At 38.9% G+C, this 24,114-nt stretch overlaps 1 protein-coding gene across 1 annotated transcript in view; it reads left to right on the forward strand.

Moving 5' to 3' along the window:
• TRUB1 (TruB pseudouridine synthase family member 1) overlaps positions 1-23,774 on the forward strand; it is a 35,309-nt gene extending 11,535 nt beyond the window's left edge. The window contains 6 exon segments of the mRNA XM_075155133.1: positions 7,228-7,309; positions 12,542-12,614; positions 13,904-14,043; positions 15,153-15,209; positions 16,589-16,791; positions 16,793-23,774. Of these exon segments, the coding sequence (XP_075011234.1) occupies positions 7,228-7,309; positions 12,542-12,614; positions 13,904-14,043; positions 15,153-15,209; positions 16,589-16,791; positions 16,793-16,837 (600 nt within the window). The 3' untranslated portion in view covers positions 16,838-23,774.
• The last annotated feature ends 340 nt before the right edge of the window (positions 23,775-24,114 follow it).

Consider the following 24,114-nt stretch of genomic DNA (forward strand, 5'->3'; position numbering starts at 1 on the left):
GTGGTTACTTAATTTCACTCGTTTAGTTACCATTTAGTGTGTTAGATGAAGTATATTACATTCCTGACATAAAGGTATAGGACAGAGAAGTCTTGACATTTCTGTTAGATGGTATTTGTTACAGCATTGTGCAAACATTCAAGGAATACTTCCTTGTATGTTTGCACAATACAGTGCAAAGATGTCATGTCTATTAATAAAACTTGTCCTACTTATGTCTGTAGTCTGTAACAGCTATATCCAAGCACCGCTATAATAGTTAGCTTTTTTTTAACCACTACTGACACCTGAGAAAGTTTTTGCAGAACCAGAACTTTCTATTGTAATTCCACAACCTCTTTTCAGAGCAGAGGAGTTGGTTTGGATACCCATCGTTGTTTATGCAAACTTAGCATTGGTTTCTATCTTGTGTGTATTATTTTATGTTACTGACAAGGAATTTCTTGTTCCCTGAATGCCTCAAGATATTGACTAGAGATCAATGTCAGTTTATGGAAGTATTGTCGTCTTCCTTATTTTGTCACAAGGAAAATGCTTATATAAAAGGAAGGCTGGGAAAATGCATGAATGATGTTGGTTTTGATGTGTTTTGAGAATGTGTAGAAGGTGTTATCAAAACTTGAAGTGGTGTCTGTAGAAAAGAAGATGCACTGAGAGAATGTTAAGCCCACACAGTGGAGGATGCAGGAATCGGGAAGGGCTAAAGTGTTAGCTGGATAAAATGGTCTTAAATGTGCCCCTTACATGTTACACACTGTTGACATCTTTAATTACCTGTTACTGCAAAACATATGATACATTTTTTTTAACCTGCTTTTTTGGTAACAAATCCTAAGAAGAGAAAAGGCTGATTTGAATATTTACTCTTTCCTGCCCTGCCCAGTGTCCCCAAAACAAAGTTGTAGAAGAAGCAGCTGTTAAATAGTATAGATATACGCTTTCCTGCGGTGGTACCATTAGTAAGCTGGCTTAACATGCTCTGTATTGCTCGAGTCTCTTTTATGCTCACCCCAGAGGCCTCATCTATTAATAGCTCAGCTTCATGCGCTATTAATATTCACACTTCTTAAAAATTGTTGAAAATCTTGAGGAGACTGCACCTATTGTGCTGCAGAAGCTCTTTCCTCCAAAAATGCAGAGTGTTTTAAGAACACGCTCTAGTGTGATTTTTCTGTTCTTCCATTCTCGAGGTCAGTGTCGCCTTCTTTCCTCTTGACCTTTCTATAATTATGTATCTGTCTATGCTACATGTACAGTTCTCGCTTGCATTCATTAAAAAAAAAAATCAAGAATGCAACATGGCAAGGCTTTTTTCTCTTTCTTAATAAAAATCACAGGAAAAAAAAAAGGTTAACAGAATTAAACTAACCATTCTCCATTGTTTTCTGTAGTGTTCGTTTCTAGTAATTTGGAGAAGCTCTTAGCACTGCCTTTTAGAATTTACTTTATCTTAGCCTTAGCAGTGTCTTTGAATTCACCTAAAGGCTTTCATGCGTTCAATTTTATCTGTGAATTTGTATGTACCTATAAAGTCTTACCCCTCTGGAAGGACTATCTTATATTTCTGGGCAGAGAATTATGAATTCCCTTAAAAATCTGTTTCTCAAATAGAAGCTGAAGGTCGTCTTTGTTTATTTTGTATAATCTGTGGTGTAGGTGCTAGAAGACAGAATGAGGAAACAGGTAAAGAACAGGTATTGAAGCTGAAGATGAAATTTAAGAGCCAGCCTGAGACATTTTGGTGAGTGTGATAGGTTTCCACAGAGAGCAAGTGTCAGAAAGGTTTGCGTAAAGAGACTGCGGGTTATAAGCAGCCACTTTTGCCCATTAGCCTGCATTCCCTCTTGGATGTTGTGAGGCTGTATTGTGTTTATAAGTGACACATGGCCGTGGTGCTATCCTGGGTGACTTAGTGTTTCTGTTAGTGTTGGGATTGTTTCCCCTTCCTCCCCCTAACACCAAAATTTAAACTTACTACAGTTTTTAGCTACCACCTTAAAGCTTCTCTGAACTCCAGGTAAAGTATCTTCTATGGGTTCCCCTATTACAGGTGGTTCTAGTCCTTCACATTGAAAATCTAGTCTACCCATATGTTTGAACTTTTAAAATAAGCTGACATAAGAGGTCGGAAAATCCTGTTAGTCCAAGAGTAAAGATCAGATAGTTCTTCAGCAATGACAGTACAATTACAGCATCTAGCAGTAGATAAAATTTAATGCAGGCTTAGCACAAAGTCAGCTTTTTCTTTTTGGAGAAAAAAATGAGTGGTAGACAATAGAAGTTGTAATGTTTGTATATATTAAGAGGACATGTTTGGTGTTTGATAATTTTGAATTTGCTCTATCGTAAAATAGGGAACTCTTCCATCATCCTGCAGTCTTTATTTTGCCTCTGTGCAACCTGCTTTTAAGAGATTAGGGCTCTGTTTTTTTAATATATTGGAATCTGCTTAGCGAGAGTGCTTTGTTTTGGAAAATAATTGAAACTATGGCAACCCTCGGGTTTTTTCCAGCTTGTTTGTCTACCTAGTGTACTCTTCTGGTTTGGTGGATGATTAGCATACTGGAAACCACTGGTAGCTGCTAATGTTATACAAACAGCAAATATAAGTTATGTAAATATTAAATCCAGATCACCTTAGTTGTGCTTTAGAAATCATTACACACAAACTGAATGTCACTGTAAAACTGAGAGTTTAAGGTCCCTTCACTATCTCAGTGGCCTAAGTCTACAAAAACTAAGTGCTTGCACCAAGCGTGCAGACTGAATGGGTTAGGTGCAGGAGCACCAATTCTGATCAGTGCTTGCCTGCTGTGCACTCACTCTGATTTCCTTCAGGTTCTCTAGAGCACTTGTTTTTTGGTTTTTTGTTTGTTTGGTTTTTTTTTATTTTCCCTCAAACTTGTCAGCCACACGCAGACATCAGTTTACATAAATTGACTTTCTGTTCCTATCGAATATGGCTTCTCTCTCCTAGCTTTCAGTCTCTTGCACAGGGGACTGTAGCCTTTATTTATTTATTTTCCTTTTACACTTCTGTGTTCAGTTGCTGCTGTGATTAGAAAATGGGTCATCCTTGGATGAACTCTTATGAACTGCCTCTTCCAGAGAGCTTGCTTGCCTGGGAAATTCTTGCAGTGGGAGCCATCTTAAAATCTTCCTGACAGCTACTAGTGACCTTATTTCATAATTACTTGTGTTTCTGTCTAGCTCTTCCAAAGTGTTGCTTCTCCATGTTTGAAAAAGCTTTTAAAACATGCTATAATTTAAGATTTCAAGTCTCTGGCTTCTTGCCACATAAAACTTTGATATATTAACAGTTAAAACTGAGAAGCTCTGTTCCATGGTCTGTCTGGCATTTGCACTGATAAGTGGGGCAGACATGCCTGGCAGTCAGCCCAGGGGCTTCAGCCTCCAGGAGCCTCCCCGGGTGGTTGTGCAGCTAATAGCTGTGCTGGCTGTACAACCCCTCTGACGGGAGGGGATTCTTCTTCCTTCTCCTCCTCTTCCTCCTTTCGCAGTTAAATATGTATACTGATAAAGTCTTGCCTTTTTCTCTCCCTTTTTATGGATATACTTTCCCTTTCCGTGTTAGTATAAGGATTTCTCTGAAATTGGATATGAAATGAAAAAGCCAAATGATAGCTGTTCTCTTACTAAGTAAACATCATATGGTTTACTGTTTGTGAGAATTTTGACTGTGCCCTGTGGTTGTGACTCTCAAAATTCCTCTTCCCAAGATCTGTCAGATTTATTAGAAGGTTTGTAATTTGTTTCTCAGGGGTTCCTGTCATCCTGTTCTTTCTCCAGTCCTGGCTTTTATGGCATGTTTCTTTCTAGTCATGGCTATGGTAGTAAATGTATGGCTGCTGGGGCACTTTACTGTCTGTCTGGTATTGTTGAGCTAACATCCACCATGTCCCCCAGTCTGTGTGACAGGGTTTTCGCATTACATCATCATTGACCGAGTGCAGTGGTTTGTCACTGTAAAGCATCTCCGTAAGGCTGTCTCCCCACTAGTGTGAATGAAAGAGTTGCTTATACTTGAGGGCTTCTGATCACTTTGCTGCCTTTTGTTTCAGTTGCCATAACGTCAAGAAAATGGTTTTCTAGATGGCTGAGAGTTGTAGCCATTCCCTGATGCAGGATAGTTTGGGGAAGGTCTGTATGCCCTCAGGATTGTTGTACTGATGTACAATTGTGAGGCTCTGCTTTAGGACCATGCAGACCACTATTAAAAGTTGGAATTAATGCACGATGCTGCAGTGCTTGCAAGTTGTGACTGGGAATGCTTGATTTTAGCTTTTAATGCGCTACACTTGCATGTTGTGGAATCCCATAGGGAAGCTGAGGTGCTGCTTTTAATGTTTAAATGGTTTGGGTCCTGATCTCTTGGGATGAGTAGGGGGCAAGGACGTAGGGGCTATTGATTGGCAGAGTGTTCTCTGACGAGCTGCCAATACAGGGACGTTTCCTGTCACAGTCTGCACTTGCTAGGCTTTTCCACTGCCCGCAACACCTACTAGCTTGCTTTTTTTGTTTCAGGTTGAGTGGGTTTAAGGCAGCGTGGTTGTGAACAATTGCTGTCTGTGTTCCTGCAGTGATTTGTAATTTAAGAGTACAGGAAGAATGCCCCTAGATGTATTTTATAAAACTGGAAGAAATAAATTATTGCCAACACAGGTGAGAAAAGGTCACCAAAGACCTATTAAATGACTCAGAATCCATTGGGCGCTTCCGAGGGCAGTGGGAGTTAGAGTCTAAAGAGAGTTAATGCTGAATTTTGACACAAAATAAGAGGAACAATAGATTAAATCTGGACTCTCATGTTATCTTCTACAAGCTCCAGGTCCTGCACACTAACAAAGGGGAAGTAAACCCTATTAAGTGGCTAGTAAGAATTATGATATATAATTGTAGATGCCCAAGGGCACTTTAGAGACTTATCATAAACCAACTGTAATTCTTAATTTCCTGACCTGTTACAGCCGCCTTTGTGGATTATTGCATTGCTGGTTTGAGTCTTTTGTGACTCTTTAAAGGCTCTTGTAAGGAATGGGGATTTGTGACTAACTTTTAAGGACGTGCTTTTTACAAATTGGATGGCTTTTTGCAGAAATTAAAGGGAAAGTCAAGTGTCGAGATTTGGATTGTATTGTTCATACAGTTTGTGTTTACATATAAACAGATGATACTATCTCTCCGTTGCTGGGAGGTCAAATGTAACATGCTATTTTAACAGACAGCCTGAAGCAAGATAGCCAAAATCGGAATTAAGAGGAAGAAAGTAATTCAAACTGAAGTGGTATTAGTACTTCGATTTGCAAACATCTGAAGACAGTGTGTGGTGTCTCAAACTTTCAGATTTAGAGTTCTACTGAACTGCTGAGATCATTCATCATGCTAGAATTATGAAGATCTGCTCACATGTTTTTATTAACCCCTAGAATAGTTGGCTGAATAGTGTCTCTTTCTAGCTATGCTATTAAAAGTTAAAAACTAGATCATTAAATGTCTTGGAAAGCAGGCAATTTTATGGTCCTGAAAGCAGATAATATACTTTTAAAGTTTATTTAAATATTTGTTGTGGAGCAGCCTTCATCTATTCTTCTTTTCATTTCTTTTCCATGCATTTCAAAACTTGTAAACTTCAAGAATTTGATTTTAAAATGCCTAATTTTGGAGAGTTGTCAGGGGATTCAGACATCTGCATTATTTAGGAAAAAGGTAGCCTTAATGTGGTAAGCAAAGAATACGGTTATTTTTATATTAAAGTCTGCACTCACTGCCTTTTGTCTGACTATTCCTGCTGCTTCCATTTCGTGGCAGTTGCTTGAAGAAATATATTCAAGTGGCAGGTTGTCACGCGGAACAAAATCAAGGCATGTCTTAGTAGTCCCATTTTGTAGGTGTGATTTATATGCCTACACTATTATTACATAAGCTTGTTTGTACTTTGCAAGTACATGAAAAAGGATGCATTGCATCAAAGAGTAAAATGTTAGTGCTTATACCTGTTTGGATGCGTTCCAGTAGAATTTGGTCAACCAACTTCTAGAAGATACAAATTTCAACAAAGTTGTAAAAGGATGTATTAGCTCAGTTGGGAGTAAGTTTATTGAAACCTTACTGGGAATTAGGCATGTGGAACACCTTGATTTTTCTCTCCCAGGCTATATAAATGCTTTACTTTGAAGGCCCCTGGGCTTAACATAGGGCTGAGGGAAATGGGATGGAATGGGATAGGCAGTGGGTCAAACTGCAGATTTTAATACCTGAACGTATCTCTGAACTTGGCCCAAACTCATGTTACAGAGTGAGTTCTTCATGTGTTGGCAGCCTTGTGAAAAGACGTGGGGCAGCTGCTTCATGGGAAGCCTTCTGTCAGCTTCAGCAGTTTCTGCCGTATGCAGTACTCAGGGTAAAAATGTGGAAGAGAAGGACATTAGGTGAAATGCAATGAGGACAAGGGCTACTGGCCTGGGAACAGGTTAATTCCTTCTTGCAAGCTACACTGAAGAATTCTTTAGAGAAGAACTGTGTAAGGAAAAACTCTGTAACAGAAATATTTGGAGAACCCATGACGAGCAGAGATGTCACTCAGTGGCCTTGCACTCCTTGTGCTGGTCGCAGGGTCATTACCAGATTCCAGATGCTCAAAACTGCAGCTTTAGGCTATTACATATCACTGCATTTCATGGCAGAACTGTTGTAATGCTTTGCCTTGGAAGTTGGTGTTTTGCTTTCACAAGTAAAGGTCTTTGTGTCTTTTTTTTTTTTTTTTTTAAATTGTGAAGGAACAGAAAAGTGTGTGACAGGTACTCTATGTGCCTTGCTTCAACAGTGACGTGACATCCCACAGAGACTTTGATTTTACCACCCTATTATTTTCTTTATGGTATTGATGTATTTATAGTAAAAATTAGATTCCATGTTGCTTCTTCCTGGGGTTGCTAAAACTGAAATCATAGGTGCATGTAATGCAGGATTTAATTTTTGTTTAGTTCCATGTCTTTTCATCTTTACTTTTGCTTACCCAAAGTTGCTGGATTGACTATTCAGATAGTATTCTTCCTGTCCTGATTTGAAGTACTTGGTACTTGCAGTCTTTATTAAAAAAAAAAAAGAAAAAAAAAAAAAAAGAAAAAAAAAAAAAAAAGAAAAAAAAAACGAAAAAAGAAACAACCTTGAAGACCTGACTCACTAATCTCTCTTTTTCCTTCCCAGAAGTACACTGCCATTGGACTACTGGGCAAAGCTACTGATACATTAGATGCTACAGGAAAAGTAACTGAAGAAAAACCTTATGGTAAGCATAAATGTATCATATACTTGATGTAATTTGAAGGCATAAATGGTCTTTATCATAGGAAAGCGGAAGAGATGTTTGGGACTCTGTGAATTAAGTTTAAATGTGAAATCAAACTAAGATTATTTCATCTTCAACTTCAGTGCTTGTATAATTCAGACCAGCTTCATGCAATTACGTCCAGTGCAAGTGTGCATTTCTGTTGGAAAAAAACAAACCAGGCATTAGATTAGGAAGGAGAAAATAGAATTGGGCAGGACTGTGTCATTTTAAATCTTTGACAGGCTGACAAATGACGTGCTGTGTCCAGTAAAATTTTCCTCTTTCAGTGTATAGTCCCATGAGTGCTCTTTTAGTAACACCCTTCAAGGCCGGTGGATGAATAAAGTACTTAAGATCTTCCCTCTAGGCCGCCCCTTTAACTACACACTGCTCAACATAAAATGAGGATGGCATAAACTACTTTCTACATATGTTCACCTACCAAATCTTGCTCTTGCTTGCAGTCCGTGTCCTAGCAACTTTAATAAATGAACTTTTCTGACCCATGGAGCACAGTGCAAGAGTTTAAGGCTTCAGAACTAATCCTGACTGTGGCTTTGTTGGAGTGGACATTCCACAATACCCAGGGCGTCTTAGAAACAATGTTGGCCTAACCAGGGACACACCGAATGTATTTGCCGTTAGTTCTTTCACAACCTGGGGAAAAAAGTGAAAAAACCCAATAGATGACTGGTTGCTTAGCAACTCTTACAGGTCCCACACTGTTTGTGGTACCTGGTAATAGGTACATGAAGTAAATTATCGTTTTTTTAATAGCAGGAAGAAAAAGGTAGCCTGGATTCCACCCCTCATCGCCAATCTCCTTTCTTTTGCAGTGTTTCTTTTTGCACAAGGCAGGCAAATGTGAGTTTCTTGTCCACAGTAACTTGATGGATCATTCTAAATAGTATTATTTACTAGGTAATGTATTCAGTTGGATCATTTGCTTCTGCTTCAGGATCAAGTTCTAAGTCTCTCTCTCTAAGCTTCTGAAGGACTGAGCATCCACACAGTGTTAGAGTTGCCAACACTTGATGATGGTTGGAGAACACTTTCAGGGAGGTGTACATAAAAAACAAGAAAGTGGAATGCTGTGGTTCTATTGCACTGAGTAGTATTCATTGTAGATACTTGCTTACATATAAACTGTGAAATATCATTTCAAGTAGATGCAACTCCCATGGTCGATTAATTAAAAAGAAAGTGTTCTTGCGACACTAGTCTTGCTTTTTTTTATTTTGTATTGTTTACTGCAGACAGAATTTGGAGTGTTGTTTTCATGTGCCTTTCTTTCACTGGCAGCTCTTGTTACAGTAGTTCCCTCCTCTGCACCTCCTCCTCTGTTATGGTGGTTTAGCCTTCTGTTAGACTGTGTGCTTGGGGAACTGATTTGGGTTAAAAATACCCCCTTTTTTTGAGTTGCTTATCTTTTTAAACTGAGACCAGTTGCATGATCCAGTTCATCATGCGGTCTCGTGAAAAGCAGTATTGGCATTGCTGGGGCAGTGCAGTTTTGGGTGCTGGACAAAGTTTCCTTTTGCTGAAGCTGACAGCTGAAAGAAATGCTCGTGAAATTGGTCTCAGTTGCTTTCCATGTTAGTGCATATCAGTCAGAATTGAATTCTTCAGAAAGAAGAACGAGAGAACATGCATACTCCTCTTTTTTCTCCATACTACCTATGTGTTTTGTATTTCCTTCCTTCCTCCTCTTCTGATAAAGCAGGTATTTCTATATTCCAGTGTCTTCTCCAAAGCAGCTTGGTTTTCTGCATGATTCTCTGAGTAGCCCACCATCCCTAATCCCAATTGGTTCTCCAAGAACAGACAAACCTGATATTTGAGCTGAATTTCAGCTTTCCTTTGACAGCTAGAAGGATCCTGGCAGAAGCAGAGCATCTGCTAGGGAATATAAATCCTGCAGTGCCAGCAGCATCCAAGATTGGGCCTTAGTGCAGAGAAGGGGCAGTAAACCAGCTTGCAAGATATATAAAACTCTTCTTGTGGTCCAGTGGAGTCATTCAAGAGGAAAGTGCCTGCAGAAAGTTGCCTGCTATATTAACTATAAGAAGGTGTTACATTTTAGTCCTTAAAGTGTCCCTAGACAGTTTAGAAAGCAAACTGTTGTGTATTACAGTTAGTTGCAGTGAAAGGATGTACTGAAGAGAGCTCCTTGGGTTTAACCCCTCCTGAACTTCTCATAGTTTTTTGTTTGGTTCTTATCAGACAATGAATTTGCATTTCCACATGAAATTAGGTTATGGTTTCATACTGCTCCTAGGCTATCATATGCTGATTTTGGAAGCAAGTAGCGTTTCGCTTTCCTCTGATGCTTTCTTGAGAACATTAATGTTTATTGCCCTTTTTTTAATGTTTGTAACTACGCACAGGAGTGTGTATTCTGAAACGCACTTCTTCCCAGCTGCCTACAGACTGTATCCAGACATGGAGAACAAAATTCACGAGGATTTTCTGCAGATCTCTGCTGATTATGCTGAAATATGTATTTAATAGCACTACCTGAATAATTTGGAAAAAGTAGTCCTTTCAGCGTTCTGCTTGTCTGTTTGCGAATAATTTGTGCTGGCCTAGATTGAGTTGAGGTTATCTGCTATAGTTCTGTTGGACTGTCATGGGTAATTTTTGTGTTCTGTTTTGGTGTAGTTTGTTAACGAGCGCAGGGCAATATCACCCTTCAATGGAGGCTTCTTGAGGTTGTGGCACGATTGGCACCTTCTGGTTTGGTAACTTTATTTAACTTCCTTTATGATTATAGCAGGAAAATCAATCAACAGTCACCAGTGTTCAGCAGCACAACTGTTCTTTAAAATCTTTGTGTTAGAATCTAATAGGCTTATACTAAATGTTTTTAGAAGCATTGGAGGCCAGAAGTTTTGGGTGCTTTGGGATGCGCATAGAATCGTAGGGAATGGTCCACTGGAAGACACTGCATAGCCTGTGCAGAAATCACATAACCGCACTGTCAGTCTAAAGGCTTAGGAAAAAATTTAGAAAATAGTGTTGACTTGAATGTATTCCAAATAGTGTACTCACAGAGCAGGTACAATCATTTTGTTCTAAGCTAAGGCTGTCGTCATTCCTGGGGACTGGATGCAATCATCCTGAGGGCCAAAGCTCAACAATCCTCACTGAAATAATTGTGAAACAGGGTGGCAGCCTCCACACCCCTCCCTGGAAGGACACAGAGCTGCAGTTTAAGTCCAACTTCTAGCAAAAACTTACAGTCTGTGATACAGCAGATGAGGATATTTGGTATTTGCGATGAGGATATTGGGAGGAAGGCTAACTCTTGGTAGCAAGGGCAATGACAGATGTGTGCTGCAAAAACATCTTTCAACCCCTTACTCTCAGGGAGTGGAGAAGGAAAGTCAAATGGGGAAAGTTTTGGGACTGTTGATACTAATTAGCTTTTATGGGTATGTGCATATTTCACGCTTGATGGAGGGTTGAGTCCAAATGCTGTCCTAAACTTGCTGGCCAGCAAGCTGTTAACCTACTAAACCCAAGGCCACAGCTGGGTGAGGGAGACTGGTGGGCTGAGGGCCTGAAGGGAACCAGTTCTCCTGGGCAGCAGGACTGCATTCCCCCCACCTACGCTGTGGATGTAATGACTGCGGGAGTTGGAAGGCAGTGACGGAGCTGGTTCACAGTGTGGGCTGTGCCCTGCAGAGCCACGAGTCCAAACAGATGCCTGGGACAAATACACAATTTAGACATAGTGGAACTGTTTGTTTGGGATGAAACTAATAGTGCATTCTTTATGACAGAAAGCTGGATGAAAGCTCCACCAGCTTGTGTGTTATTCTAGGAGAGGGCAAGAATCCAATACAGTCCATTAACACAAAGGCAGTACATGCTGAAAAAAACCAAAAAAGCACAGCACATGGTTTTAGGTTTTCGGAGTGTAATACTAGTCAGCTTGTGCCATGATGTATCCAGAAGATAAATATGATTTATTTTAGATCTTAGCAAACGCATCTGTAAATATTTACGTTGATAGCACACCATACAACTTTGTTTGTTAATGGCTTAATACATCATTCCTCACATGGGGATTATTTTGTTTTTTTTCCCGAGGTAGAGATTGCCTATAGCATGAGTGATTTCCTCAGAGGCTAGATGTAACCTGTCAATCAGGGGAATATGAGATCAGAGCAGGAACTGAACTCAGGTGTCTCATTAAATGCCCTAGCCACAAATGCAGTTTATGGGGTGAAAATTGAAAGAGAACCCCAAGTGACACTTATGCTTAGATCTTAAGGCTCAATAAATAAATTTGGTTGGTTTGTTTCCAGGATGCTGTTGACTTAGCAGGGTGACACTAATTGAATATAACTTATGAGAAGCAGGACTAGTCAACTCCTAGACTGTAGAAATGCACTGAAGTGCATTGTGATTACAGATCTTATGTTTGTACTCTCTAAACAAATTAGGGACGAATATCATCTCTATTGAATAGTATTTCAAAGGACCAATGCAATCAGCTACTTAAGTTATAGCCTTCTAATAAAAATGGGACAGATGTGTATGTGTACTCTTAAAAGAGAGTAGATTGCCTAAAGCAGCTATCTTTCTTTTACAGGATTTCTTCAATAAAATTGCCTTACTTAATATATAATAATACCCTGGTGTGCGTTTGCAGGTTAGTTGTTTGATACGGAAATTTGATGTGTTGTTCCAGATGCAGTCTTTTTCTTCGCTAGGAAAAAACCACAATGCTTTTGTTCTCTAACAATCTGTTGTATTTTTCCCCGCATTTAGGTACTCTTAAAGAGAAGTTGCCAAGGTTAGATGAGCATTTTATTCTTTTTGGTCCTTTAAGAAAAAATAGAATAGGGCAAATTTTGTAGTTTTTGCATAGTTCCCGAGAAAAATTAATTTGCAGTCCCAAGAGAGAGAAATTGCAAAAGAAAAGCGTGTATATTAGGATTTCTGCCCTTCTGAAAGCATCCAGGCTGTCTTAATCACCTTGGACAGTTTGTTCCACTCTTTTTGTGATAATTTGCACTCCTGCCTACATTCTGTTTTTTATCTCTTTTCTTTGGTATTTTTCACCCAATCTAAATTCAGACGAGAGGGACCTCTTATTTGTACGTTTGCAGAACATGATTGATTTTGATTAGTGCCATGTGAATAATCAATGCTAACATACTTACTGTTTTCTTTCTACAGACCAGATAACAAAAGGAGATCTTGAAAATGTGCTGCAAAAGTTCACAGGGGACATAATGCAGGTTCCTCCACTGTAAGTTCTACAATATTCAGACGCTCCTGGCAGTTGTGTGCAGCTGTCGGGACTTGCCAACAGAAGTCAGTTCTTTCAGAAATAAAAAGACACCTTTTGGCAAGAGGATAGAGGCCAGGCAGACGTAGGAGTTTAACATTTGCAACTGCAGGTCATGCCCATTTGAACATCAAGCACAAATGGTAACCTGGAGTTTGTTGTTGTTTTTTTTTTTTTTATGGTAAATGTAAAGCAGTCTTAAACAGCTTTGCAGGGCTTGGTGGCTTCTATCCTGTCTTCCAACAAGAAAGCAAAGCTCCAAGTCTTTAATTTTAGTTGCGGGGTAAGGGGGAGCTTACTGACATCTGTATGGAAGTGCCTTAAATGACTTCGAATTAGTTTTCTGAAAACTTAGAATATGAATGAGTGATTAGTGACTGAGCTTCCGTAGCTTAGCAAATTTCTTCTAGTCAGGTGAGCCATAGTAGCTGGCAACGTGTAAGCCCTTAGCTTGTGACAGATGGCTTTTATGGTGATTTAAGCTAACATGCTTTCCTTTGCATTTGCAATGGGTCAGTTACTGTGGTTCCAGTGTGAGCCCTGTAAGGTCAGTAATTCAGTAGGTGTTCTGCTTCATGTGACCTGTTTCAAATTACCCTCTGCTAATTTGAGCAAGACCTTTTTTGATTTTTCTATGGTCATCTTTCTGTCAAGACCAAAGTTGGAGCTTTGGATAAAGTTTCATGTAATCAGTGAAAGTTGTTGTTGTTGTTGTTGTTGTTCTTTAGTGGTCCCCTAAACACACTAGAACAAGGCTACATAACTTGGCAGTTGCTGTTCAGGGAAGACCCTGGTGTGAGACGAGTAAAGGTGCAAGGCAGAATTACAGGAGTTGCCTGAGCAGCTCCCAGTGCTCAGCTCAACATAGCACTGAATCAGAGTACGCCCTGCAGACTTCTGAGAGACTGTATGTTAGAGGCAGCTGCAAGTGTTGTACCCCTTATAGAAACCCTTTTTTTTCATAAGCTACAAACTGAGTGATGAAACACTTTTAAATCTGTATAGCAAGAGATAAATACAAGAGCGTCTCTTGTTTTCCAGTTTACATAGCTACTGGCGAATGAGACGATTCTGTGTCTAAGAGGTTTCAGAAGCGCTTACTAGGTTGTGGGGTTTTTTTGTGAGCACTTGGAGAGGATTAGAAGGGTAAAATGTACGCTACTGTAGCACAATATTAACAGGATCTGGAGGATGGGAAGCTTGTTCTATTATGACTGTATGACACACATTTTCATGCTCTATCTGATCAGCTATTCTGCTTTGAAGAAGGGTGGAGAAAGGCTATCAACTCTGATGAAGAGAGGAGAAGCAGTTGAAGCAAAGCCCGCTCGGCCAGTAAGAGTGTACAGCCTCTCTCTCCAACAGTTCCAGCCACCACTGTTCACACTGGGTAAAGGCCAAAGATTATTACATAGAGTGGTGCTCCCAGCTTGTTAGTGCTTATTTACACTCAGAATGGCAATAAGATAGTGAAATGGGTTTCATTTCCCTCAGCTTTGGTGTGAGCCCATGTGCAGAGACTTTCACTTTGCAGTAAAAGCACTGTATTTTGGTTTTAAGTTAAGCTGATTACATATAATCTTTCTGTGAAGTAAAATTCTGAGAGGCTGGTCAGGGGATTATTTGCATCTGTCCATGATTTTGCAACCTCCAGCTCACTCCTTTCTCCGGTCTGCTTACTTCACTTTGCCCATTCTTTTACCCAGATGCCCGGACCTGCTGGCATCTCTCCCAGGGCGCAGCAAGGACCAGTATTGGTTACTGTCAGGCCTCTTTCTTGGTTGAGGAGGCAGGATCTTTTCTTCCTTCTGTCATACATGAAGAAACTTGGGTAGTACATTAAGAAGCACACTAATAAATAAACCAAAAAGACTGTTGTAAATGTTTGATGCTACTGGGAGGTCAAGCTAATGTCTTGCATTGATCAGCTACCTAGTTGACCCATAGTCCTCTGATGGACCAAATGTTATATGATGAGCAGGTATGAGTGACAGAACTCAGTGCTGTGTTACCTCAGCCCTTACTGTATGGTTGGGTGACTAGCAGCTGATCACTGGCAGAGAGGGAAGGGGAGGGCTGAAAGAGCAGGGAAAGTTAAAGGTGGATTTCAAAATTTTATTGCCTGTGTGCAGTATCTTAAAAGCATTGATAGTCAGTTTAGACTATGTGTGAAATACATTTTCATCATTAGAAATACGAAACAACCTTCTGAAACCTTTAAAATAAATAGGACTTTAGCATTTGTTAACATACCACAGCAAGTACTTAATTTCTAGTCAGTTGGTTCAGTTGCCATTGTATTTGCTTTCCCTCCTGTCTGGCTTAGCAATCTCACCCGCACATATGTTACAGGATGAATAATTGATGTTGCATCCTATAAATATTTTATCACTGGGTTGTTTGCTTAGCGCATTTTACATTTATGTGGGGGCATGGTTTCTATGTAAAGTAGATTTCACATTGCACTGGCAATTTACCATGTCACTGTTAACATTCCAGATGTTGAATGTGGTGGTGGCTTTTATGTCAGGAGCCTGGTCAGTGACATTGGCAAAGGTAGGCATGAAAAAAACCCATGACAGTTTAAGGAATGAATATGTTTGTTTATGGAAAAATTTTGTCATTTTCTATATCTCCAGTGACCAGACCTATGTGTTATTTTGCAGAATTGTAGTGCTATCACTTGTTTTTATATACTAAGGTGTTTTCCTTGGGAGCATGGGGGAATGAAGGCTAAATAATTGCTAGAGGACCTTGGGGGCTGGGGGATAAAAATGGAGCAAGTAATAGCACTGAGCAAGATAATACAAGGCAAGGTGGGGATTTTTTTTTTTCCTCCTCCGTATGTTAAAGCTAACTCAGATTAAGGGTGAGAAGAAGAAAGATACTGTCTTTTTAAACATTATTCATCACATTTTGAAAACAGATTGCACAGAACATTACCATGCACATAATAAACCCCATCCGCTGGAAAGACTTCTACATTTGTGATGATTTTTCTGATGTTTTCTTTCTCCTTTACCTGAACTGAATGGTTTTGCTTTCCCACAGGGTTATTTGTCTTGTGCTCTATATCTGTCAAACTGCATGATGGAGAACAGATAATCTATTGCAATTTTTTTTTTAAATAATACATTTGCAGATCAACAAAGCAAGTTATGTGGGATAACCCTATGAATTTCAATGTTGTTATTTGTGCTTAGGCAAGTCAAAGATTCTCTTTCTGTTACTACCTTCTGAGCATACTGGCTTATGTTTAGTCCTTTAATGACAAACCAAGATAAAGTCTGTCCTCAGCTGGTTTCTTTTTAAAAATCTAAAATGCAGTAAAAATCTTTCTGCATCAGAAAGGATGGGAGAGAATATTTTCGTATACCTGTACGCTTACAAGTCAGCTCTGGTTGCTGTTACGTTTTGTAGCCCTTCCTTATGTAATTCTGTCCTACTGGTATTTAACATAGCAGAGCATTTGTTTATAATTTTTATTTTTCCTTATGTTAGTTTATATTGTCCTGATAGGTGGCACAGGATAAAAATGTCAAAAATCCTTCTTGAAGGTGAGAAGTCCTAAGGCCTCAAAGTCTGTTGAAAAATAGTACATGGTCTTTTAAGTCACTTGTGAATACAGAATGTTCTGCTTCTATCTTATGTCATTATTTCGTCTCTTTTCATTCTGATTTAAATCTGGAAAACCTTTTGACAACTTACTGTCAGATTTTGAACTCTTCACTACATTGGAGATCTATTGAAATCAAAGGAATTCCTTGCCTCAGATTTTAGAAGATGTAAATGAGTGATGAATCTTCATAAACTTCCTTCTCAACCAAAGCAGAATAGTGTAGAAGGCTACATGTAAAAACACATTTTAAGTGAGTTGCAAATAGTTCAACTTGATCATGCACTTTTTCTAAATCCTCTTTTCTCCTTTACTGTAGAACTCTCTACCTGTGCCACTATGCAAGAGCTGACCCGAACCAAACATGGGCCATTTACACTAGAGGAGCATGCCCTTTATGAAGACAAATGGACAATTGATGAAATTGCACGATCCTTAGAGCATTGCACGTCTCTTCTCCCAGGAGAGCCATCTCATAAAAAATTGAAGACAGAGCATCCTGGTGAAACTGCTGTGAGCTGTGAAGATAAGTGATAAGTTGGGTCAAGGAAAAAGACTGAATGATTGAGACATTTTAAGATTGGATTGGGATTGTCTCGCCTCCTTTGTAAATTTACAAGTCTGTACTGGGAGGGTGACAAACTGCAGTGCAAGAAAAATGGTTCTTTTGTTTTCTGGGGTTAGAACATGCACTGAAAATATCCAGCGCTTGCTGTTTGCTGATCTGTTATTTTCCTTCCTGCACACTGTAAATGGATCTGCCAGCGATGTCAAATCTTCACAAACTTTTAAAGAACTTGCAGGGTGCAATATAGCTGTTGTTGCTAATTCCCCAATAAAAAACTATAAACATTAAGGTTTGATAAATGTGCTCCAAAAAAAAAAAAAAATCTTTTTTTCTTTATAGCTGGTAATCAAATCCTGAAATACCATGGTGACAAGACTGTCATAGCTTATATAAGAATGTGGTGTGGCAATTTGCTTTCTTGAAATCCGTTTCAGGATATGTCCATTTTACTGTGGTTTCTCCTATGCAGATTGTTCTTTCAGTCAAATGTTATCCATAATGCATTAAATGTAGATGCTAATATTTTACGTTAAGTCTGAAATATCAGTATAAGCGAATAGTTTTAAGTATAAACAATCCCCGAAGATAACTGTTTGATAACAAATGCTCTGAAGAGTCATTACAGGTGTACATATCTTATTCTGGTACAACGTCCCAGTTGGTGACCATCCATAATTTAAAGTATAGTTAATTGTTGTGCCCTTCATAGGGCTTATGGACTTTACTTTTACCATCTGGGTATTGCTTGAGCTGTCTCCCATGGATTGGGTAGAAGGCTGATGTGCTTCTGGGATTGACTGATTTGGTCCTGACTAGAAGTTGTATGGGCAACAGAGGGATCCACCATCAAGGATCCTTGCTGAAACCATTTTAATTCACTGGGGCAGCGAGGGCCTGTTCCGCAGTTCATGTAGTCAGCAGAATTTGATTGCACTGATTATTTCTCACCACTGCTTCCCTTGGGATTTTCAAAATGACTAAAAGACAGTGGTTTGAGAATGCTAGAAAGCACCCTAGTTTTTTTCTGTGTGTGTAATGGACTACCCTAAAAGGACTTCCCTGTGTGTCCCCATACAAGTCAGTAGCGGCTCTATTTTCCTCTTGTCATAATGAGGAACATGAGGAGTAGTTTGAATATGTACTGATATCTGAGAGAAAGCCTTGCTTTTGAAATTGTCACTGAAATGTCACCAAAGAGGAATGGACTGGCTGCTGTTATAGTTTTATGCTGCTGCTGACCAAGTGGCCTGCTGCGGCTTTATAAGCTTTTGGTTCTGGAGTACAGGGACTTGACTCTCTTACTCTGAGTGACTGAATGCTGTAAAGCCAAGAGTTTGTGCTTATACTAGGGTGTAACTTTTACAGAGAGACATGAAAATTTAATTTAATACTCTGTGTTAATGGACTCGCTACTTTCAATGGTAAGTTATCTTGGTAGCTAATTACCTCTGTTGCTTAAAAGAAGTTGTGTTTTATTCCCAACTTGACTTGAATCTCCACATGCTGCATTTTATGTCTTTTGTCTGCACCTTACAAAAAGTAATTTCTCTGTGTGCTGGTATTAAGTGAAATGATCAAGTTCCAACCTTACTTTCAACCTAAGAAATGAAATAAATATCCTGAAGTTTCTCATTGCAGGATACCTTTCCAGATATCTATAGCGTTTTTTGTTTTCTATAAAATAAGAAACTGAAGTCTGTGCAAGATTAATGAAGCTTTTGTTTAGAGAGAGGATAGAGTTTATGTTTTATTGTTCAGTAAACAGACAGTTTTCTTGTTTTGTATATTCTTATAAGGAACTTAAGGGAAATATTGAAAATATCACAAGGAAATTGAAATGTTAAAGCACTGTAGCAGCAACATATTTAATGTACAATATGGATGAAGTAACCATTGTAAGAAATTTTGATTTCAGAGATGGGAGGAAAGAGCTGTGTTCAGTGAGAGAACAGTGGGAAATTTTAGTTGTTTCTTTCCAGAGTGGGTTTTTTGGTACTTTGGGTAGGAACAGAGAAGAAAGAGATTATTTCCTAAAGAAATCAAATAAAGCAGAAAATGTCATTTTCCAGTATACTTGTCCTGAATGATCAAAAACTTTGATTGAAACACAGCTTCTTTTATTGTCTAAATCTGTTTTTTTCCAGGAACCTAGTTTATGTTATCCCAGTGGTCTTCTGGATTAAGTTCTCATTTTCTTTATCTTTCTGCTCTTTTAAAAATAGCCCAGTAGATGTAATTCTATTAGTGTTCTTGTTTCATCTACGGGGATTTGTTTCTTTAAAATTTAGTGCAATTGAGAGATCTTTCTATTAATAGGGTACATTTGTATACAGTGTTATAAGTGTCTGGCACATTTTTTATCTCATCTGTTTGTTTAAGCTTAGCATGGCTTTCTTGCTATTCCATGTAAGACCCTCTGATATTTTTAATTTCAAAAGGGGAATTATATTTTCATCAGCTTTTAGGTTAGCTTGCAACTGGTCTGCTGTAATTATTGCTAACAGATCTGTGATCCTGAGAAGACAGTATCTGTTCCATAGTCTAGTCACTCGAGAGAAGTGAAATGGCAATCAAAAGAAAGCATCCTGTTGACATCAGCAAGTTTTGATTTAGGCTGCAAGTCCTAAGGCATATGAAAAGTATAGGGAGAGAAGGAATGCAGTTGTACACATTCAGGAATCTGCATAAGGTGTGTAGATAGTGTTTCTAAAGACTGGAGGTATCTTTCAATTTACAAATGCAACTCCCCTCAATGCTTTTATTCCTCTGTAGCAAGTAGAGAGACTTTCACCAGCTCTAGCTAGACTCTTTTTTCCTGGAGTTCCTCTCATCTTCCCCAATGCTAGGTTCTGTCACCTCCAGAAATAAAGGCAGAACGACTTTATCTCAAATTAATGATGAACTTCTCCCCACATAACTTGTACTGAACTACAGAAGCTATTTCACTTACAAGTTGGGTGGCAAGTATGTTTGGTTGTAGTTGTAAATGGCCGGATAGCACACAAAACTATGGCAGACAGCAGATAGGTGTAAAGAATGCATAAAGTCATGAACAAATCACGCAATATGACCACTGATGAGTGTCAGCCCCGTTCCAGCCCTAAACAGTTGAGCTATCTTTTCAAACATTCAGATTCCTCTGGCTACTTCCCAGTGTCTTTCCCAGGTGCTCGGCCTCACTTGCATGCTTTTTCCTAGGTACCCTTGTGCTTTAATGAGTCTCTTCCCCATGAGCCATTAGTCCCATGAGTAGTAAGCGGGAAGCCACTGAAAAATCTAGGAATAGGTTTTTTAGATATATTTTAATAAGTGTTTAACTCAGTATCTTGAAACTATCCAGATCTGGAAGTAAGTGTTGTGTTCCCATGGGAACCTAGGGAAATACTCATTGTAACTTCTTTATTCTTACTAACATGCATGTCCCTGAAATACCAGACTTCAGAATTGTGCTATATCCGCAGAAAAATGTAGTTTTTTCCAGAACAAACTGGATCTTGATTATTGACAGTCATAATATCTCAACATTAAGGGATATTTAGAGTGTGAGGGAAAGTGTGTATACAGTATTTCTGAGACTAATAGAAGAGTTAGTACCGAGTGCCCAGCTGAGAGAAACGATAGGTAATAGGAATTTTATGCTGCTCTGGCCAGAAAATATGCATGTCTGATTTACCATTTAAAATACATCCGTGACACAGACTGAAAGATTTGTCTCATTTTAATGAGCATTGTTCATGGGGAAAGTCCTGCTAGAAAAGCATGTCCTGCTTTTCGAGCTGAATATTGTCTGTCTTGAATTTGGACTTGCGATCTTTAGTCCATACCAGTATGCTCCCATGGTCTGGCCCTGACTCTGCCTCCAGTGCTGGTGCTGCTTCAATGAGATTGACAAGGGCTTCATAATTTATCTCCTTCTAATGTCTCTGCCTGGCTGGCTCTCTTTCTTCCTTATTTAAATGGTATTTTTTCCTGTGCGCTTCATAATATATTTCTGCTGCCAGCACGTTGAGCACTCTTAAAATGTTTTTTAAGCAAAATCAATAGGATCTTTTTTTTTTTTATATTAATCAAGTCTGAGTCATTAGCAAAATATTCTAGGAGCGCCTTCATCAATAACTAAGCATTTAGCATCTTACCCTGCAGTTCTGTTTTTGATTTATACATTTATTAGAAGAAAATAAAGTCAAACTTTGAATAACTTCCCAAATTCTGGGATACCTTAGGATTTTATTTTTTAGTGTAATAGATGGTGAAGTTGCTATTCTGAGCGTGAATGGCTCTGAGACTTTAATGGGTAGGGTCATTCCGTTTGCTTGGCAGAGTCAAGGAATCAGTTGGCAACAGTATTAATTTTGTTTAAAAGGCCTTAGAGAGACAAAGCAAGAGTGCACGTGTGTATATGTGAGAGTGTGACTACAATATACAACCAGAGGGAAGTCATGGAGACAGTGAATGGATTCAGCCAGCTTGGGCAAAATTACTGTCTCTATTAAAAAGCAGTCATTGTTTCTAATAGCCATGGGTTTAATTTGCTTCTTTGTGAGATCTGATTAAGTACATCACCAATCCTTAAGAGCATGTCAGACAAGCACGTTTGTCATCTGGATGCTCATGTCTCCACTCTAGGTGATGCGATGGCACATCTTTTCTTACTGTCTCTGAGATCAACTGCTAAGATTGTATAGGTGTTAAACAGGTAAAGCAAGAAGTTGGTAATTGGGAGTCGATGCTTTAATGCTCAGGACAAAAAATGGACTATATTGCAAGAAGGAAACCATATTTTTTCCAATTCTGTGTTTGGAGAAGTGTTGAAGACAGTGCCATGGCTCAGAGAAAGTTTTAACATGGCTGCCCAAGAGAAGCCTAAGGTTTTTGTTATGGGTGTGAATGTCTTGGACTTTAATCCTCTTCCCTCCTCACCTCTAGCTCAAAGAAGTGAGGTCAAATCAAAGCAGGAGCTTCTCCCAGACTTTTCCGTGTCACATTGCTGTGTGTGTTGTGGATGCTGAAACGATCCTATGCTCAAACTCTGGGCCGTAAAAGGGCTTACGTGGCTTGTCCCAGTGAAGTTTACAGTAACTGAGAATGAGTAGGACGAGAAATGAGGCAATGGAATTTGTAGTGTAAACACACAAATGTCTTTACAGCCTACAAAATAGCCTTCCTCTTACCATATGTATTCATCTTAGGTTACAGCTCTGCGCCTGGCCTTTCCACTTTGCATGCCGTTAACTTATCTACTGTTTGAGACTGTGCAACCTAAAACTCTCTCATCCTCTCTTTTGAACTCCTCTCCAGGTACATGTGGGACTTGGGAAAGCATGGAGCAAAAATGCTGTGTAGTTTCTGGGGGGACGGGAAGGCTGGTAACAAAGTAGAACTGAAAAGGATGAGGTGTGTCTGGTCCGTTTCTTACCCCTCCCTTTTCATAAGAAAGACGTGGTCCTGAATGCTTTAGTGCCATTTCTCTGGGACATAGGATTATTTTAGATATTTTGGAATTAAGTACTTCAGAGTCAGATCTGCAGCTAAGTGCATGCTTTAAAAACAAAATACGTAATTTCACAGATGTCACGCTACTTTTAGTGGCTTCAGAACATGATTTTATAGCTTAAAAGGAGGGGGGTAGAAAAGGAATGGCAAGAGGTAAATGCATATTTCAGTTTTTACATTTTTGAAATAGATGAACTCATTTTAGGTAATCATGTAAGAAAATACATTAACTATTCTAATTGAGAAGTGGTAAAGAGAAGGGACAATTTTTACTACTTTTTGTGTTAGCACATAAAACAATTAGCTTAAATACATCATTTCAAAGCTTAAGAAGCTTTTATGTGGAAATGCATGAGAGGTTGTTACTGTATGCTGATGTGAAAAAAGGCATTTATTTTCATTTCAGCAGTTGAAAAGAGAGTCTTCTATGATGCCCTTCAAAAGGCAGTGTTTTGTTTTGCTTATATTGAATTGCCGTAAATCCTTAGCATAACTTATTCTATCGTGAGTGGTATGTTCATATTAAATCATTTCCTGCAGCTGGCTTTTCTAGGGGTCAACAAAACTGTTTCAAGTTCTGCAGGTACGTAGTACGCATTCCCAGTGTAAATGGAACATTGTGTACAAACACTAAATATATTTAGAAAACAAGATTAATTCTCTGTTATCTTTGCTATGCAGATTGCTCTTTTAGTAAAACGTTATCCAGATCCTATTAAACGTAGCTGCTGCTTTGCTGCATTGCTTTGTATACAGTTTCTTCTTACTTTTATACTCTAATTTGACAAAGGGCACTAGCAGACTCTGTTGATTTCTTGTCCGGGTGATTAATTTCACTCAGCTGCTGCTCAAACACAGAGAAATTACTGGCTTTAACTTCTGTATTTACGAGTTATGATTTCCGAGTACTGTGCTCAGCACCTCTGCCAGAGACTACCCGCAGTAGTGCTAGCAGAAAGAAGTGTGTGTCCACCTCATCTGTCCCTTTCATAGGCTGGCACGTAAAGTGTTGATGGTGCAAATTTTGTGCAAATAAACGAGATTATGTTAGGAGAAGACCATATGTCTCATCGTGTTGCTCAGCTGACCTCCAGCAAAAGATAGAGTGGGCAACCGGGAATAGTAGTGTTTTAGTACTCCTCCCTCCAAGGAAGAGTCGGTGGAAAATGTCAGCGAGGTGTATGGGTACATAGCTAACTTAAAGCATGTGATTATTTCTCTTGACCTCAGTGAGAGGACTCCTGCCCTGTTTTACTAAATTATGTAAATTATTACTCACTGAATTAAGGCCTTATGTATTTCATTTTCACCTATCATGTTTTCTGTTGTTTTTTTCTTTTCTTTTTATTTTAGTAACACAAACCGATGGATTGAAATATTGTATTTCTTTTTATAGGAGAAAAAAAAGACAGAGTAAAATAAACATTAATGGTGTGGCACAACACTTAGAGTTGTTCCATGTCTAATGAATATGTAACAGTTTATTTTCTATTTAAAAACAAACACAAAAATTGTCAGAATAAAATTAGTGTTATTTTTTAAAAATGTGTTTATCTAGGAAATGCATTTCTCTAGTGTGCTATTAAAGACTGTGCAGAATGGATAAACCTATTTGTTGAGTGTGTTAGTGATCTGTTTCTAGAGTTAAGAATGTGTAACTTTTATTGAATTGTATACCATTTCCCTGCACCAGTTTTATCTGTTCTCCTCTGCTGTGTTGTAGATGTTTATTACTGGAAAGAAGAGCATAACCATGCAGTCTGAGTTAGTATTCAGCCATTCCT

The sequence above is a fragment of the Calonectris borealis genome, chromosome 7 (assembly GCF_964195595.1).
Source record: "Calonectris borealis chromosome 7, bCalBor7.hap1.2, whole genome shotgun sequence".
Taxonomy (NCBI): domain Eukaryota; kingdom Metazoa; phylum Chordata; class Aves; order Procellariiformes; family Procellariidae; genus Calonectris; species Calonectris borealis.